Here is a 14,832-nt window from a genome sequence, read left to right on the forward strand (position 1 = left end):
CATTGGGAGAAACCTGTTTTCGTGACAGTTTGATGTTCACATCCTTCCTGAGCACAGTAGTTTGCAGTTTGGGACCTCCTTGTACCAGAAAGATTTGATTTGTTTTCTCTTGTAACATTTTATGGGAAGTCAGCTATTTTTATCTTACTATGTAACACACCTAAACATCACCGGGATTTAGGCTACTCTTATACATAATCCTTTATTCGTAGCGTAAGCTTCTGAAGTGATTGTTCTTTTATTATCCAGGATAGAGAATTCTTGATTTCTCAAAATATAGCAGGATTTTAAATCAGGCCCCTATTTTAGCAAGTGCAGGAGAGAGAGGTATTTCACTGAGCAGCATTGGATTTTGCTAAGCAACAAGCCCTCTCAGGAAGGGGCTCATGTGAACGCCGCCTGGGGCTCAATGCAGCAGTCCAAGGCAGGGCTGGCCGTGGGGAGCAGAGGCACAGCTGGTCAGAGCAGCAGCTGCAGCTGGTGGGGCATCCTCCCAGGCCCCACGCTCAGGCCTTCAATGCCATCTTTGCCTCTGAAGAAAGTCCTTTGGTCTCAGCAGCTCTGTGGGCTGCAGGTGCTGGGAGAGAATAGCTTCAAACTGGGAAATACAGCCCTTGCACTGAGGGGTCTTTGCTGCCAATACACACAGAACACCTGAAATACTACGATTAGTGTTCAGAGAATTTTGGAGGCAGCTTCCCCACCCCAGGCACCACCCAAGTCCTCCAGCTGCCTGAAACCCATAGGATGGGGATGGTGCTGCCTGTCAGCACAGTGCCAGCAGCCAGGCTCCTGTGAGCCGGCACACAGGAGGGGCATCGCAGGGAGCACAGATGAGGAGTTTTCCTCATGACTAGCCTGTTACTTCTATTTTTCCTAATCGACTCCTGTGTTGTCCAGATAGCTTTACTTGGTCACACATTGCCCCAGTGTTCAAACTTTTAACTTTTCTCTCTGGTCAGTCCTGTGTCCACTGAGGAACCTCGGGTGTGACCCTGGTCTCACTGGAGCTGCGGCACACCCAGTGCTGGGGCTGAGCTCTGCAGCACCGGGATGGCTCTGCAGAGATGGAGACCACAGGGAAGTGCTCTGGATGCTGTGCCCCTGAGGGCACGGAGGGAAACCATCACCACGTGCCGTCCATCCCCCTCCCCTCCACAGGACCGCACCAGCCCTGCAGCGTGCTGACAATCGAGACTGAAGCTGCCAAAACAAAGGAAGGAACCCCCTGCAGTTTTATTTTTCCTTAGATAAATTTTTTATATAGAATATATTACAGTCAGAGTTCTCAGCATTTAATCAAAAGATAACAAGTTATTGCAGTTTTTTTTACCCAGTGAAACTACCGGTGAAAGAACTTTCTAGAAAGCTGTCTTGTCTTTTAAAAAAAGAGGGAGAAAACCCCCACCCAGACAGAAAACACACAGTAGGTTGCGCTTCGCACCCACCATTGCCCGGGGGCGGGTGGGCGTCCGTGTGGCCAGGGGAGCGTGGGGTGAGCGGCGGCGATGGGCACAGCACTATGACGAGGGAGGAGGCCTGGGCAATAGCGAGGTCGGTGCTGCTGCTCGGCTTAATTGCTTTCAGATGGGGAAATGAACACGCGGTGGGCAGGGAGGAGGGCGGCACCGGTGCCTTCACTGCACCGGGAGGGCTCAGCCTCGCCTCAGCTCGTGCAGCTTGTGGGCAACGCGCTCCAGCTCCGCCTCGATGGCAGCCAGGCTCTCCAGCTCCTGGTCCTGCAACAAAAGCACAGGACACGTGTCAGCGGCCGTGGGTGGGCAGCCCTCATCCCCCGAGCTACAGAAAGCCTTGCCTGGGGCACGAGCACAGCCCTGTCCTGCTCATCCCTTCAGCCTGTCCTGCGTTTGCCCCTCTGGACAGACATCGGTGCTGGGCAGGGCAGCCCCCGGTGGGTCTGCACCTCCCGAACACGGGGCTGGAGCGAGGGGGCTGCTGGGGAGTTGGGGCCAGGGCAGGCTCTGCTGAGCAGCACCAGGCACCTGCACTGAGGCAGTGGAGCCAAGCCAGGATGGCACTGGTGCCTGTCACCTGTGGCAAGGGCAGGACATACCTTGCTCATGCAGGGGATGGCAGTGTCCCCTCTGTCCATGCTGCCCTGGGTGTTTGTTTGCATGTACCTCCAGTACCAGAAGATGCTTTTCTGTATGGGAAAGTAGCAGCTGAGGAAGCCACCAATTCAAAGGCCTGAGCTACCCATTACTTGGTGGTCTTTCTATAGCAGCTCTTGTGTATCTGTGCTATCACCTGAAGCTATTTTATTTAGCACAGTTACTCCTAACCACTAACTAACTCCTAATTACATGGCTTTGCCTGAACTTGGGTCATATCCAGCTGGTCCTGTCTCAATGCCAGCTCCTGCCCTGCCTGTCCCTCACAGCTGCCATCACTCTGGGGTCTCTCTGCAGACCATACACCCACCCAGTGCAGCAGCAGGCTCTGCATGAGTAAACTCAGGGCTCTAGATGCTAAAAGTGCCTTTTTCCATCAGCAGAGCCGAGGTGACAGCCCCTCTCCTGTGTGGAGGGAACAAAGCCTTTCTGCTGCCTGCAGCAGCTGCTGAGCAAACACCAACACTGAGCCATTGGCCAGCACTGCATGTGGCTGGTGTGGAAAAGGTAAAGGAAGTATGCAAAAATAAATATTTTTTTTCTCTCTTCCCTGAGCTATTTTCCTGAATGGAGAGAAAGTCACTCTGCCCCTCCATAGGGCCTTTGTCTCAAACCCTGGGAAGGCTTTAGCTACAGCAAGGTGTCAGCAGCCAAACAGCCCAAGCAGCTGTTCAATGGGTTTTGCTTGAAGCGGGTGAGGGAGCAGCTGGCTGAGGCTCACCTTTCTGGAGGAGAATATTGGCTATGACTGAAACCCCCAGAAAGTGAGAAAAATAGTGCTGTGCTGAGATCCTCTGCTGCACCCAAAAAGAGCTTGGTCAGATCCAAACCGCTGCCTCATGCTGTGCCTGTGTGCTCTGGATTGCCTCTGCTTGGCCCCACATGCTGAGACCTGGAGAGAGCAGAGGACAGCACTCTCAGCCCCCATCTATGCCCACACTGGCCAAGCCACACTGCCACATGGCCCAAAAATGAGGTGAGAAGACAGGATGGCAGCTGCTTGGGCAGAGCCACAGCCTATGCCTCCCCTTCCCTCACTGCTGGGTGCCTTGTCTAGACATTTCCTCACTGACTCCCAGAGGCCCTGATCCAGTTTTTAAAAAAATCCAAATCAGAAAGTCTTCTTGTATCTGTAAACATTACAGTTTTGCAGTCTCAACAACCTACCCAGTCCTTGTTTGGAGATTGAGTCCACCACCTTGCAAACAAGGTGTACACCAGAGCCACTGGCAGGGCCAGGTGGGTAGCAACCTTCTCAGGGGAGAGACAGGGGATGTGAGCAGATGGTTGTGAGGAGGCAGAAGGGGCAGCCCACCCCACTGCATCCCTGCTTCAAGCTGAGACATTTGGCTTTGCTTTGAACTCACACAATTGGAGATGCCCTCTTAGCCAGGGATGCTGATGGGCAGTCAGCCAGTGGTCTGGAGTGCAACTAAGGCAAGAGGCTTGTTTTGGAGGCAAGAGAGCTGCAGCAAACTGACTTTACTCACCTGCTGCCTCAGCCTCTTCCCAGGCACCTGATTATGGCCTGTTCCAGGGCAAATACCCACAAAGCCCATGCCAACCCCCTGAGCTATCTCAAATTAACTCCTGTGCTTGGAGCTGGGCCTCAGCACAAAGGTGAATCCATCACTCCTGTCTGCTGGAGAGGTGCTAAGCTAATACCCAGCATCACACAAGGTATCAGGGAAAGAGATGTCTGACTTTGGAAGCCTGATTCAGATGTATTCCTACATCTGTCAACGGTTTCCACTCCAAAGTTCCTGCTTTCTCACCACAGCTGCACTCCTGATTTACCTCTGTAGGAGGTCTGATGTTACTCTCTCCATCCCGGAGACAGGGAAAGCATTTCCTATGACTTGGAAGGGCTTTGGGATACAGGCCCATTTCCAGTCTCCAAATATAGTTTGGGTCACCATGTGCAGCACAGGCCAGTGCAAAAGTGGAGACAGGACTCTATGGGACAGGGAATGCTTTTGCACTAGTCACTAAAACAAAGATAAAAACCAAAAGTACAGCCAGGTGCAAATTTCAATAGTACCTGGGTCTGAAAGACTAAAATTTCACTAAGTATCCACTTAATGTCACAGAGAACCACTGCTGGCTATGTTAATACCAAGGTACAATCCAAATCTCCCAGCATAGTTTGGATAACCGGGCAGAATTTATTCTTAAGCCTAAGTACACCAACCTCTGTTCTCCTGTTAGCGCTGCCTTCCTCATCCTTCTTTTCTTCAGGCATGGGAGCAAGTGGGAAGCCTCCTTCACTGCTGTCCTCCTTGGAGTGATGTTTCCATGACCTTTTCACATCTCCCTCTGGATTACGGAAGGCATACTTGCGGGACCTAAATGCCTTTTTCATGGACCTGTCTGGGTCTTCCCCACTATCATTTTCCTCCCTGCGCTTCTTTGATGTCAGCTGCTTGGCCAGCTCATCCATTTTGTTCCATCTCTTGGTGTCTTCCCACTCCCTGGAGGACTCCTCCTCCATCTCCTCACTTTTGGCATCCCTGGACTGGAAAGTGTCCTCCTCCTGCATCTCTTCATCCTCCAAGTGATGTCTCCCTCCTCTCAGTGCCCCAGGCTGCTCTTCTTCCTCCTCCTCCTCCTCTTCCTCCTCCTCCTCAGAGCTCCGCCCATCTTTGCCATATCCCAGCGCATCATCATTATCTGAAAGAGCATGAAACAAAACAGTGAAAGCAACTGTTAACCTGGTTACAGTCCACCTTCAAACTGAGCCTTCAGGGGCAATGCCAGATGGGTTTCCTGAGTTGGGCCTGCTTTCCCAGGATTCTGGAAATAGCCACTCTCGTGTTGCCATGTCAGTAGCAGGACCTGAAGGCAGCAGTCAAAAACCCTGTGGGAAGTTCAAGAAAAAGGAATTGGTTGTCCACAGGACCTGTGAGAGCCCAGAAGGAGGCAGTGAGCTGTGGGGCCTGTGTTACTTGCTGTGCATGGGCCCACATGTCAGGTGCTTGTGGTGGGGTCTGGGTGGCTGCTGAAAAGGATATTTCTGTAAACCCAGTAAGGACCTCCCTGAACTTTTTGGGTGTAAAGCCTCTAATCCATCTGTATCAGTGCTCTCACCTACCCCAGGAAGGTATCAGTGCAGTTGTCTGGGATACCTACTGTCATCTCCCTGCATGTCCTCAGCCTCCTCGTCCTCCTCAGCCAAATCAAGAGATCTCTCTGCTTCAGTAGGGTCCTTCTCTGCAGCATCATCTCCGTCATCCTCCCGCTCCACTCGCTCCCCTGCCACCTCCTTGCTGTGCTCCTGGCCCTGCCTGGATGGCTCCTCTCCCTCGCCCTCAAGCTCTAGGCTGTCCCTGGAGCCTCTGGGCACCTCCTCTTCATCCACTTGCTGCTGCTGCTCATCCTCACTGTAATCTTTGCCAATGTGGTTGTTCAAAGCTTTGTCTCGCTGGGCACCCTCTGTATTCTTGATGTCATTGCTCTCTGCTTCTTCCTGGTCCTCTTTCTCAACAGGGTTGGTATCCCTTGGCCTGGGCTCCCTCTCTTCCAGGCTGTTTTTAACCTCCTCTCTTGAATCTTCATTTTCCTGGGGTTTCTGTGCTGCCAGTTCGGCCAGGGACCCTGTGGGCTGCTCTTCTTCGAGGTGCTCCCCTGCTGCATCTGCAGAACGAGGAACAAGAAGAAACACTTCAGCTGAGAGCTCATTTCACAACCAGCAGAGCCCAGGCATTTCTTAGGGAGCTTCAGCCCAGCTCAGCAATCTGCTTAACCAGTCCATGGATCCCTTTGCAAGTCACTTCAGCATATGTTTGTGTTCAAGCAAGGCAGTGCTCTCTCTGGTGCCTGCACTCCTGAAGAGACTCACAAGACTGAAGTTAAACATATGCCCAAGTGTTTTCCTGCAGCACAGTCCTCATCACCATCTCTTGAGATGCCAGCAACTAACTCACCCTGCATGAAACCAGATTGCATGTAAAATGAAATTATTTAGGAGTGTAATACGGCCCTTGCACAGCCCTTCCTGCTCTGAGTGATGTGCTAACATTGCCTCCTTATTTCTTCCATCAGGCTGAAGATGCAGCCAGCCCTGTTCCCAGGGAGCTGGAAGGAGGGGGAGTGGCTCTGCTTCTGCAAGGGAACTACTCAGCAGGTGCTTAATGTGCCTGTGTATTTGTTCTTGTTCCAGTGAGACTGCCCTCTTTTAACACAATTAGCCACAGAAACCACTTTGAAAAAGAAAAGATGGGGGCTTAAAACCCAGATAGGTATGGAGAGACAAGTACAGCCCCAAGAAGGGCTGAGGGATGTGCTGGGGTGAGGCGATACAAAAAGCTGGTCACACAGGGCTGGTGAAGACCTATGAAACCATGCTGGTCTCACTGGACTGCTAGCAGGCCTGGATGGTCCAGTGTGCCACACTTCATCCTCATCAGTCTCCACCCTGCTGGAGCAAGAGGTTCAGGTCTGCCCTGACAGGAGGGAGATCCAGTGGCACCATCCTGTCGGTTTTTGGCCATGCTGGCTGCAGCAGCAGCCCCCAGGGTTATCACTACTCATTTCTTTGAGCAGCTTTGGACTGATGTTGCAGCATCTCTGTGCTGCTGTGATGTCAACCACATGACTCAAAGCCTTCTTGAGACCCTCTGTAGGTTTCTGCAGCTGGATGAGAAGTCATGTTGGCATCGTGTCTTCCTGACAAGGAAAAGGGAAGGGGCCAAACCCTCCTTTTTGCTAAACTGCCTATCTCTAGTCAGGCCATAAAAACACAGTGAGAAGGGGAAATCCCAGGTGAATGTGATCTTTACAAGATGAAGGTGTTTTGTGTGGATGTGTGCACTGTGTGCATATCACACAGTTCAATTTTCCCTCCAGAGACCTGTTACCTAATATCTTAGATGCCTGGAAACAACGGTGGCAGGCACAGACCCACATCACTCTCGCCTGTGTCACTGAATCTTTCAGTTCTGGATTTCCCTGGCTGTGACTCATGTTAAGGATTAGGAGTGAGTGATAGTGTGAGCAGCAGGGTGGAAAAGATCAGTATCGGTTTGGTGACTTGACAGTCACCAGTTACTATAGCTCAGAAACGACTTGTGTTTAAACTGGTAAATAAGAACAAAGCAAATACCAGATTTCTTGTGTTTGTCAGAGGCAGCATCAAAGAAGATGCCTACAAGAGAAGCAGATGGACATATCAAGGCTGTTAGAAAGAACATCCTTGTTTACAGCCTGACCTGGATTTCCCGGGGGTGGAGGCTGACACTGACCTCTCCGCTTGTTCTTGTCGGTCTGACTTTCAAGGACTTCGGAAAGTTCATCTTCGAAGCCACTGTTTTTCTTCTGCTGATGAGTTCTCTCATTGGCACCTGTGCCAAGCAACAAAAAGTATGGAAAAGTTACAGTCCCTCCTATGTTTCAGAAAGTATAGGTAGGGAAATAGTTCTCTGCCCTTTGTATTTTCTACCACAGAAAAATGTGCCAAAGGGGAGCTGTGAGGAGAAGTGAGACTGGAATCAACTGCAGTAACAAAACCACAATCAGAAACATCATCTGCTGGAAAGAAAATGGTCTCTAAACAAACTAAGCAGCATGGTTGCCAGGAAAACTAATATTGATGGAGATCTAGGGAATAAGATGTTCCGAACTGCAGCACACTGAGGCCAACAGAAGACTTCTGCATCAGAGTATTGAAGATTAAAATTGCCTCCTGCCAGATTTTGCCTACATACCTCTGCTGAGGTGAGCATTGAGAGCTCCCATGCCCTCCAGCCTAGTTGTGAGGGCCCTCTCCCCAAGGCACTAGGAGGAGGAAGCAGCATTCCATTCTCAGTTCAGGCTCCAAGACCCCACACCTTAGCCTTCAGGATTATGGAGTCCACTTAACTATGTAACACCCTGGAAAAAGGTGTCTGAAGGCAGAATGAGCTGGAGACCAGAGTGCACCTGTCCTGGCAACCAGCACTCCCCAGACAGCCCCATTCCAATGGGATCTGCAAACCAAGCAAGCCCTGGCTAACCCAGCTCATGTCCTGCTTCTATGCCTTAATGCAATAGCAAGAGAAACACTGCCAGCCCTGTTCTCTCTAACCCAGAACTGAACAGTACAGGTTCTCCAGCCTGAGCAGAACCAGCTGCAGCCAGCACAGAGGAGACCAAAATAAACACTTTCACTTTTCCCTTGATCTGCAAGGCTGCTCCACCCCCGCTCTCTGTGATCTCTAGATTAGATCTCACATTATCCTGGGACTAAGTGGTGTGATGGGCTCACACCAAGGAGAGTGAAGCAAGATGCACTTCTGTGGAACAAATCCCTTCTCATGGACTCCACGCCTAGTGAGACAGCCTCTCATATCTGAGGGCTCCTCAAACCCCTGGTGTGCCAAGGCAGCAGCATCCCAGCACACTGAATAGGCCAAAGTTTCTTTCTTCTGGATCACTGAAGCATCCATGGGACCTGTCTGAGATCAGTGCCAAGTTGGTCCCTCAACCATTTGGGTAGTGACCAAAATATGGCTTTGGGAGTTGCATGAGACTCTCTCCCAGTCCTGACTTCCTGAATTTTTCCTCTCTATTCTCCCTGTTGCCTCTGTGGCTTCCTTGCTCTGGAAGCATTCTGATGGCACTGCCTTCTAGCCATCCCTGGCAGACTTGCCACACAGGAGCAGGGCATAGGGTTGCCCTGATCATCTTCTCCCTAGTGATGCCCAGATGCCACCTAGGTTACCCCAGAGAGGAGGAGGGAAGCTCAGGAAGTACTCTTCCTATAGCCTAGGGAGAGCCTTATTGCAGCCTCAGCTGGTCCACCTGGACATGGATCTGGACTAGCTTTCGAGTAGCCTTGGCTGGGACCTGCATGTCACCTCTGGACAACTTGGCACCTGAGAATAACCCTTCTTTCCCTTGCACACCCCTTTGCAAAGCTCTGTGCTGCAGGTGCTCCCACACTGATCTGTGGTGAGCAGCCTGCACCTCTCTACACCAAAGAGACTTGCAAATGAGTTGAGGAAACCATCAACAATTACCAACTAGCTCAAGACCATTTTTACTGAGGTCTTTTAGGTGCAAGTCTTACTCAACACTCAGTGTGGATTCCCTTCTGCAGCACCTGGGTTTAGTGAGTCCAGCTGCACAGTTAACATTTTCTTGTATTTCATTTTAGTTTGGGAGCTGGTGATTATTTGTTGAATTAAATTGCAGTATTTCCTTTTAGGGTTCTCTCACCCTAAAATGTCCATACTCTGCATCATCACCAAGTTACACTGGTGTATTACAAGTTATACTGGAATCGTTATAAGCAAAATTCCTGTCCACACTCACACAATCTTTACTGGAAGTCCTGGTACTGTATTTCCTAGGGCATGTGTATATGATCTCAAACTAATATAAAATAAATTAAAAACCCAAAACCAAACAAGCAACAAAACTGTGTAAGGGGCTACAACAGATGAAACCACTCTTCCCTATAACTTCTCCATAGTTATATTCCCAAATAACTGTACTGGCACTGTACCTTGAGCAGCAATTTCCTGGAGTTCCTTCAATAGGTTTTGGTGGCGAAGGATAGAAATAATTCGTTCATCTGCAATAGGGAACACTTGTAAAGAAAGCAGCCAAAAATAATCTCCCCCTATCCCCAGGAAATAAAAAAGAACACCAAATGCCACCTCTCTCTGCATTTGCTCTTTCCTCTCCCCTGACCTGATTTGCTGTCACATCTCTTAACCGTGTGATTAACATGACCGAAAGGTGCTATGCAGACCAGGCAATTTCATGTCACCCAGCAACCCTCTGGCCACAGTGCCTGGGCTGGGGGCAGCAGTGGCTCTGTCCCTGCACCTGAGGCCTAGTGCAGGCAGGTGAATGTGTCAAAGACCCCTTGAGAAGGATCAAGGAGTCAGGGCTCTGCTGGTCAGGGCAGGACCAGCCCCTGCTTGCCAGATCTGCTCTTGTTGATACCCAGCATTCAGGTTAAGGCTGTACCTCCTCGGAGTGTTTCTAGACATTCCTCGCTGATCGGCAGGGGGTTTGGCTTAGATAAAGTGTCAGAGATGACCTCTACAATGCACTTCATCACCTAGAAAGAGACAAAAATACAAACTGAAGCACTGCTTTTTTTTATATTTTGTTCCTAAATCTACTTGTTACCAAGGCTAAGATACAGCAGGTAATGGCACAGATCTTTCTGGTCAAACCAGAACTGAATGTTCAGTTCCTGTTTTTCCTAATGCAGGAACAGAGAGTACCTTCTGCAACTCAGAAGTGAGCAAATGACATGTGACAATGGAAACAGCTTCTTCAACACGACACAAAATTCAGCTGAAGATTTCACGGCTTCAGACCATCCCAGGGTCTGGGCACATCAGGAGACTAAAGGGTATCTAGATATATACATAGAAAGCTCAAAATCATCATCTTTTAAGTCAAATATCTCAACCTGCATCTCATAAGAGGGCTCACTGGGTTGTAGAGAGAAACAAGTTGTTCAATAGGTGACCCTGAAATCTTGCAAGCTCTTCAAAGCCTGAGAAAGGCACCATATTTACATTGCAGCCAGGCATGGAGGGAGGTGAGCAGCAAATTACCTTCAAACACAGATGAGAAATACTGCTCTCTACCCCTAGAGAAGGACAAGACATGCTGGAGAAATGTTTGACTTGGGCTCTGAGTGTTCAAATGATCTCTTACAGACTGGAAGAACTGTACATGGTGTCAGGTCATCTGAAAGCAAAGAAGATCTGGCACAGCTTCCCAAACAGGATGAACTGTGGGCCCACCCTTTCCAGCAGCCCTTTTCTTTGGTGTAAGATGAGGAGCATTATTTATCTGGTTTGTGACCTATGCTGAGTTTGGAGGCCTAACTCTTCACCCATGCAACTGCAGCACTGCTGATACTGCAGGGATCCCAGAGCTGTATGTGTGGCAGGAGAGGCAATGTGGCACCTCTAGCAAGTGTGAAGACATCCTTGCCACACCAAGACACACCACTGGAAGCCCTAATGTGTGATCAGGATAAACCCAAATGGTCACACAGGAGAGAAGCATTCACTAGAGCCTGGTGCTGGTTTATAGTGTAGGAATCAGGCTGCCTAGTTCAAAAGGATGATTATTTATAAAGCAGCCTGGGAAGGATTCGAGGCTCACAACTGCCTGTGAAAAAAAAGAGGCTAAACTGAAAAAAAACAAGAATACATGTAAGCCTTGGGAGCAAAAGAATCACTCACTGTGCCTCATTCTCCTGATGATTTCTGCAGGCAGCCCTGAGAGCCCTGACCTCCCTCACAATGTACCATTCTCAGGAGAGCAGAGTGCAGTGGTTGCAGTAGAAATTAAACACAAGTCAGCAATTCCCAGTCATCAACAATGCTGTTCATTCAAGCAATTGGATATATTCATTGACCAGCTGCAATGGGTAAGTCTACTGTGTAAGCAGACAATTCTGCTTCTACAGATAACCCATAAAATGCTGAACTCCTATGAGTTTGAAGGGGTTGCCTGATGGAATAAAAATGTTATAGAAAAGATCTAAAAAAAGAAACCAGGAGGATTTCCCTAGGATCACTCTCCTATACCAGAAGCAATCCAATAAAACTGATTTTAGATGACTTTGAGTCAACTCACTCTACAATTAAATAGAAAAATACCAGGTTCTGATGCTCCCTTCCCACATTTCCCAACCTCTGAACCCACTTATTGCAACAGTATTTGATGCAACTTCAGAATTAAGGACTTTCTCAGCATGAGAAATAAGGATCTGGTTCAATGATATATTCTATTCAAGCTTTTTGAAGACTTCTAAGCTGATTTAAGGTCTTTGTTCAAGCACAAAAAACCACATCAGTCACCACAGAAGTACAGTCAACTCTGGGGAGGAACTTTGTAAGGTAATGAAATGAAGAATTCAGTCATTCCACTACACTCTCCTTGTCATTTTGTAAGAACAAGTCTTGCAGAGTGAGGCTTCACAAGGTCAAGAAATAATAGCCTGCACCAGGAAATGGAGGAGATCCTTTCCAAATGAATGTAATTAATCCAGTACAGAAACTCAGACTGGATTTTTGCCATAGCTATCATCTAACCATGAGCATGTAACTAGATCCTTAAGAGCAGATCACAATGTCCCTACACAGAAATCTCCAAAGGATCATGTCCTTACAATGACAGACTTCTGAGCTCAGCTATGATAAGGCCCTTCTGAAATGTGTGGTTCTAAGTGGGAAATAGTGTTCTTCACAATAGTGGGCAAACACCAGAGACATTTTAAATGCTTTGGTCATGTTCAACTCCCTATGGAAAGCCTTTGGTGTAAGGGAAGTCTGATGAACTGCCCAGGAAAGGCCTGCAGGTGTTGACCACCCATTACACAGCCCTGAGCTACCCACAAATGCTGGTGGCACAGAGCATGGTGTGTAGAAAAAGCTGCAGTGCTCATTGCTGTATTCATGTGATGATATCCCTGCATGGATCTGTCCTGCAAGACCAGGACTTCCTTCACAGAAATGCTGTGTCTCAGAGGATGATGAAGGCAGAAAAACCCTAATGGTTCCCTCCAATTGCAGCAAATTCAAAAGAAAGCTGATTTTGCTCTCAGATAGGGTATGTTTCAGTGTAATACTCAGAGTGGGGGGCAATCTTGGGAAGGAATCCTCCCTTGGTGGAAACATTTCCATCAACAGCACAAAAGTGCCTTTTTTTACACATAGAATATATTGGGGAATAGCTCTTACAGGGAAAATCATGGAATTAATGGATTGTCCCATCAGATGCCCAGTAAGCATCACACTCTGGCATGTCCATTTGAAGGGGAAGTGTCTATCCTGGGTAGCCTTCCTCAGTTAGCAGCACACAGCCTGGGGAAGGCATCCGGTGTCTCACAGCTCATGGCTCAGCCCCAGCAAGGGCTAAGCAGGCTAAAAGTCTTAACAAAGCAACTGCTCTCCAGGCCCAGGCACGTCTGACAGGAAACAGGGAGGTGTTGCTCACAGCACACATCCTATAGGTAACGTGAAATGGAGCCTGTGTCCTCCCCTACTGCTGCCAGGGGAGAAAACATATTGTGGCTAGAAGATTTCAAAACACAAAATGTTTCAAGAAGCAAGAGGAAAAAGCCTGGAGTTTCCTTTCTGGACATGAATTTCTGTAGAAGTTTTAATTTAGGCAGCCAAGCGATTGGCTCATCCTGAAGGATGGGGAGGGAGGAGGTGAGAGGGATGGTGTCTGTCACAGATAACACAGGCAAACCCACCTATCCAAGCATTTAGATGCCAAGAGCCTGTTGGGAGTGCACACATTTGCGACGTGCAGCTCTAAGTGCCAGAGGGCATGACACAGATGTATGCACGGAAGCCTATAAGGGAGGGCTGGAGAGGTCAGCCAAGTCCCGTACTGCTCGTAGCCATCCAGACAGGCTGAGCAGCAGCTGAGTATGGATTAGCAAGCCAAGTGGACCAGTTGTCTATTTTTCCGGAACATGCGTGTGTCAGGAACACACCACACACATACAGACACAGATGTGTACACCCCCAAACACACAGTCCTAGCAATGCCTGTTTCTGAATCACATCTCCCCCAACTCTCTCCTGAGTCACCTCCTGTGCGGAGCTTTGAAAAGCTGAAAGTAGGAGGACCCAGCCTCCATCTCCTTGCTAAACAAGCTTGTCCAACCCCTCTGGTGCATCCTGAGGGACTTCCTCGGGTGCAGAAGAAGCTCAAAGCCAACCAGCTGGTTGGAGGTTAAACATCACATCCTTCTCTTCATTTGACCCTTCAACTACTGGCCCATCCTTACCTTAGTGTCGTCTTTATTCATGTCATTTGTCACAGGAAGGGAGACGGCTGTAAGGTGGGAAGAGGGGAGAAAGAAAGAGAACTTGTTATTCATCTCATCTGGAAGATGAGCAGACAATTACTGTCCTGCTAAAAATGTGAATGGAAAAGAGGGACATCTTTCTCTGGTAGAAGTAAGTAATCTAGGAGCAGCAGCTGGATGTGTGCTCTGTGCCCCGCACAGGGAAGGCAAGGCAAGGCAAGGCGAGGCAAGACAAGGTAAGGCAAGGCAAGGCAAGACAAGGCAAGGGCCCGGGACGGCAGTGACCTTGCGGCGCCGCTGTCCGCGGTGCTGACGGGGCCGCCTGTCTCTGTCCGCGGTGCTGAGCGGGGCCGGAGCCGGGGCCGGGGGGGTAGCGCTGCCCGTGGGTCGGAGGGGCCGGGCCGGGGCACACGGACCCCAGCCCAGTGCCACTTACCCGGCACGGCCAGGAGCAGCACGGCGAGCAGTCCTGGGCGGCTCATGATGCTGACGGGATGGAGGGAGGGAGAAAGGGGCTGAGGGTGAATCTGTCGTGGCGTGGGGGCTCCAGGCGAAGTGCTGAGGGGAGACCAGCACCGGCGTGTGTATCTGCGCCAGTGACCTGGCTGAAGATCCCAGATGGGGCACTGCAGCAACTGGCTCATTTATATATCTCAGCCCTCGGAAATGGCGTCAGGAGGAAGCCACCTCCTCCTCTCCCCCCTCCCGTCGCACACAGCCTTCCTTCCCGAGAGCCTCCATCACCCGCCAGGTGTCGGAGGAGCGGCCACTCGCCAGCATCCCCCCGACCTCCCCTGCTGCCCCCACAAAGGGTGCCACCAGAAGGTGTCAGGCACCAATTGCTCCACCTTCTCCCACTCTCCTGGCATAGGAAAGTTGAGCTGTGTTTCCAGGATATCGCTTTTCCAGCGTCTCAGCCGA

The 14,832-nt window shown here is 49.8% G+C and overlaps 1 protein-coding gene across 3 annotated transcripts; it reads right to left on the minus strand.

Moving 5' to 3' along the window:
• Nucleotides 1–1,210: 1,210 nt before the first annotated feature.
• On the minus strand, nt 1,211–14,562 carry CHGA (chromogranin A). 3 transcript variants are annotated; one of them, XM_071557637.1, is made up of 9 exons: nt 14,348–14,562; nt 13,891–13,937; nt 10,086–10,179; nt 9,616–9,684; nt 7,373–7,471; nt 7,234–7,275; nt 5,262–5,765; nt 4,324–4,802; nt 1,211–1,739 (listed from the first exon to the last, which is right to left on the minus strand). In XM_071557637.1, the coding sequence occupies exons 1-9, from the start codon at nt 14,553–14,555 to the stop codon at nt 1,656–1,658; spliced, it is 1,626 nt and encodes a 541-aa protein (XP_071413738.1). In that variant the 5' UTR covers nt 14,556–14,562; the 3' UTR covers nt 1,211–1,655. The 3 variants fall into 3 exon arrangements, with proteins under 3 accessions (XP_071413738.1, XP_071413740.1, XP_071413739.1); XM_071557639.1 differs by lacking the exon at nt 7,234–7,275; XM_071557638.1 differs by lacking the exon at nt 7,234–7,275 and having other exon boundaries at nt 7,340–7,471.
• Between the last annotated feature and the right edge of the window lie 270 nt (nt 14,563–14,832).

The sequence above is a fragment of the Pithys albifrons genome, chromosome 6 (genome assembly GCF_047495875.1).
Source record: "Pithys albifrons albifrons isolate INPA30051 chromosome 6, PitAlb_v1, whole genome shotgun sequence".
Classification (NCBI taxonomy): Eukaryota; Metazoa; Chordata; class Aves; order Passeriformes; family Thamnophilidae; genus Pithys; species Pithys albifrons.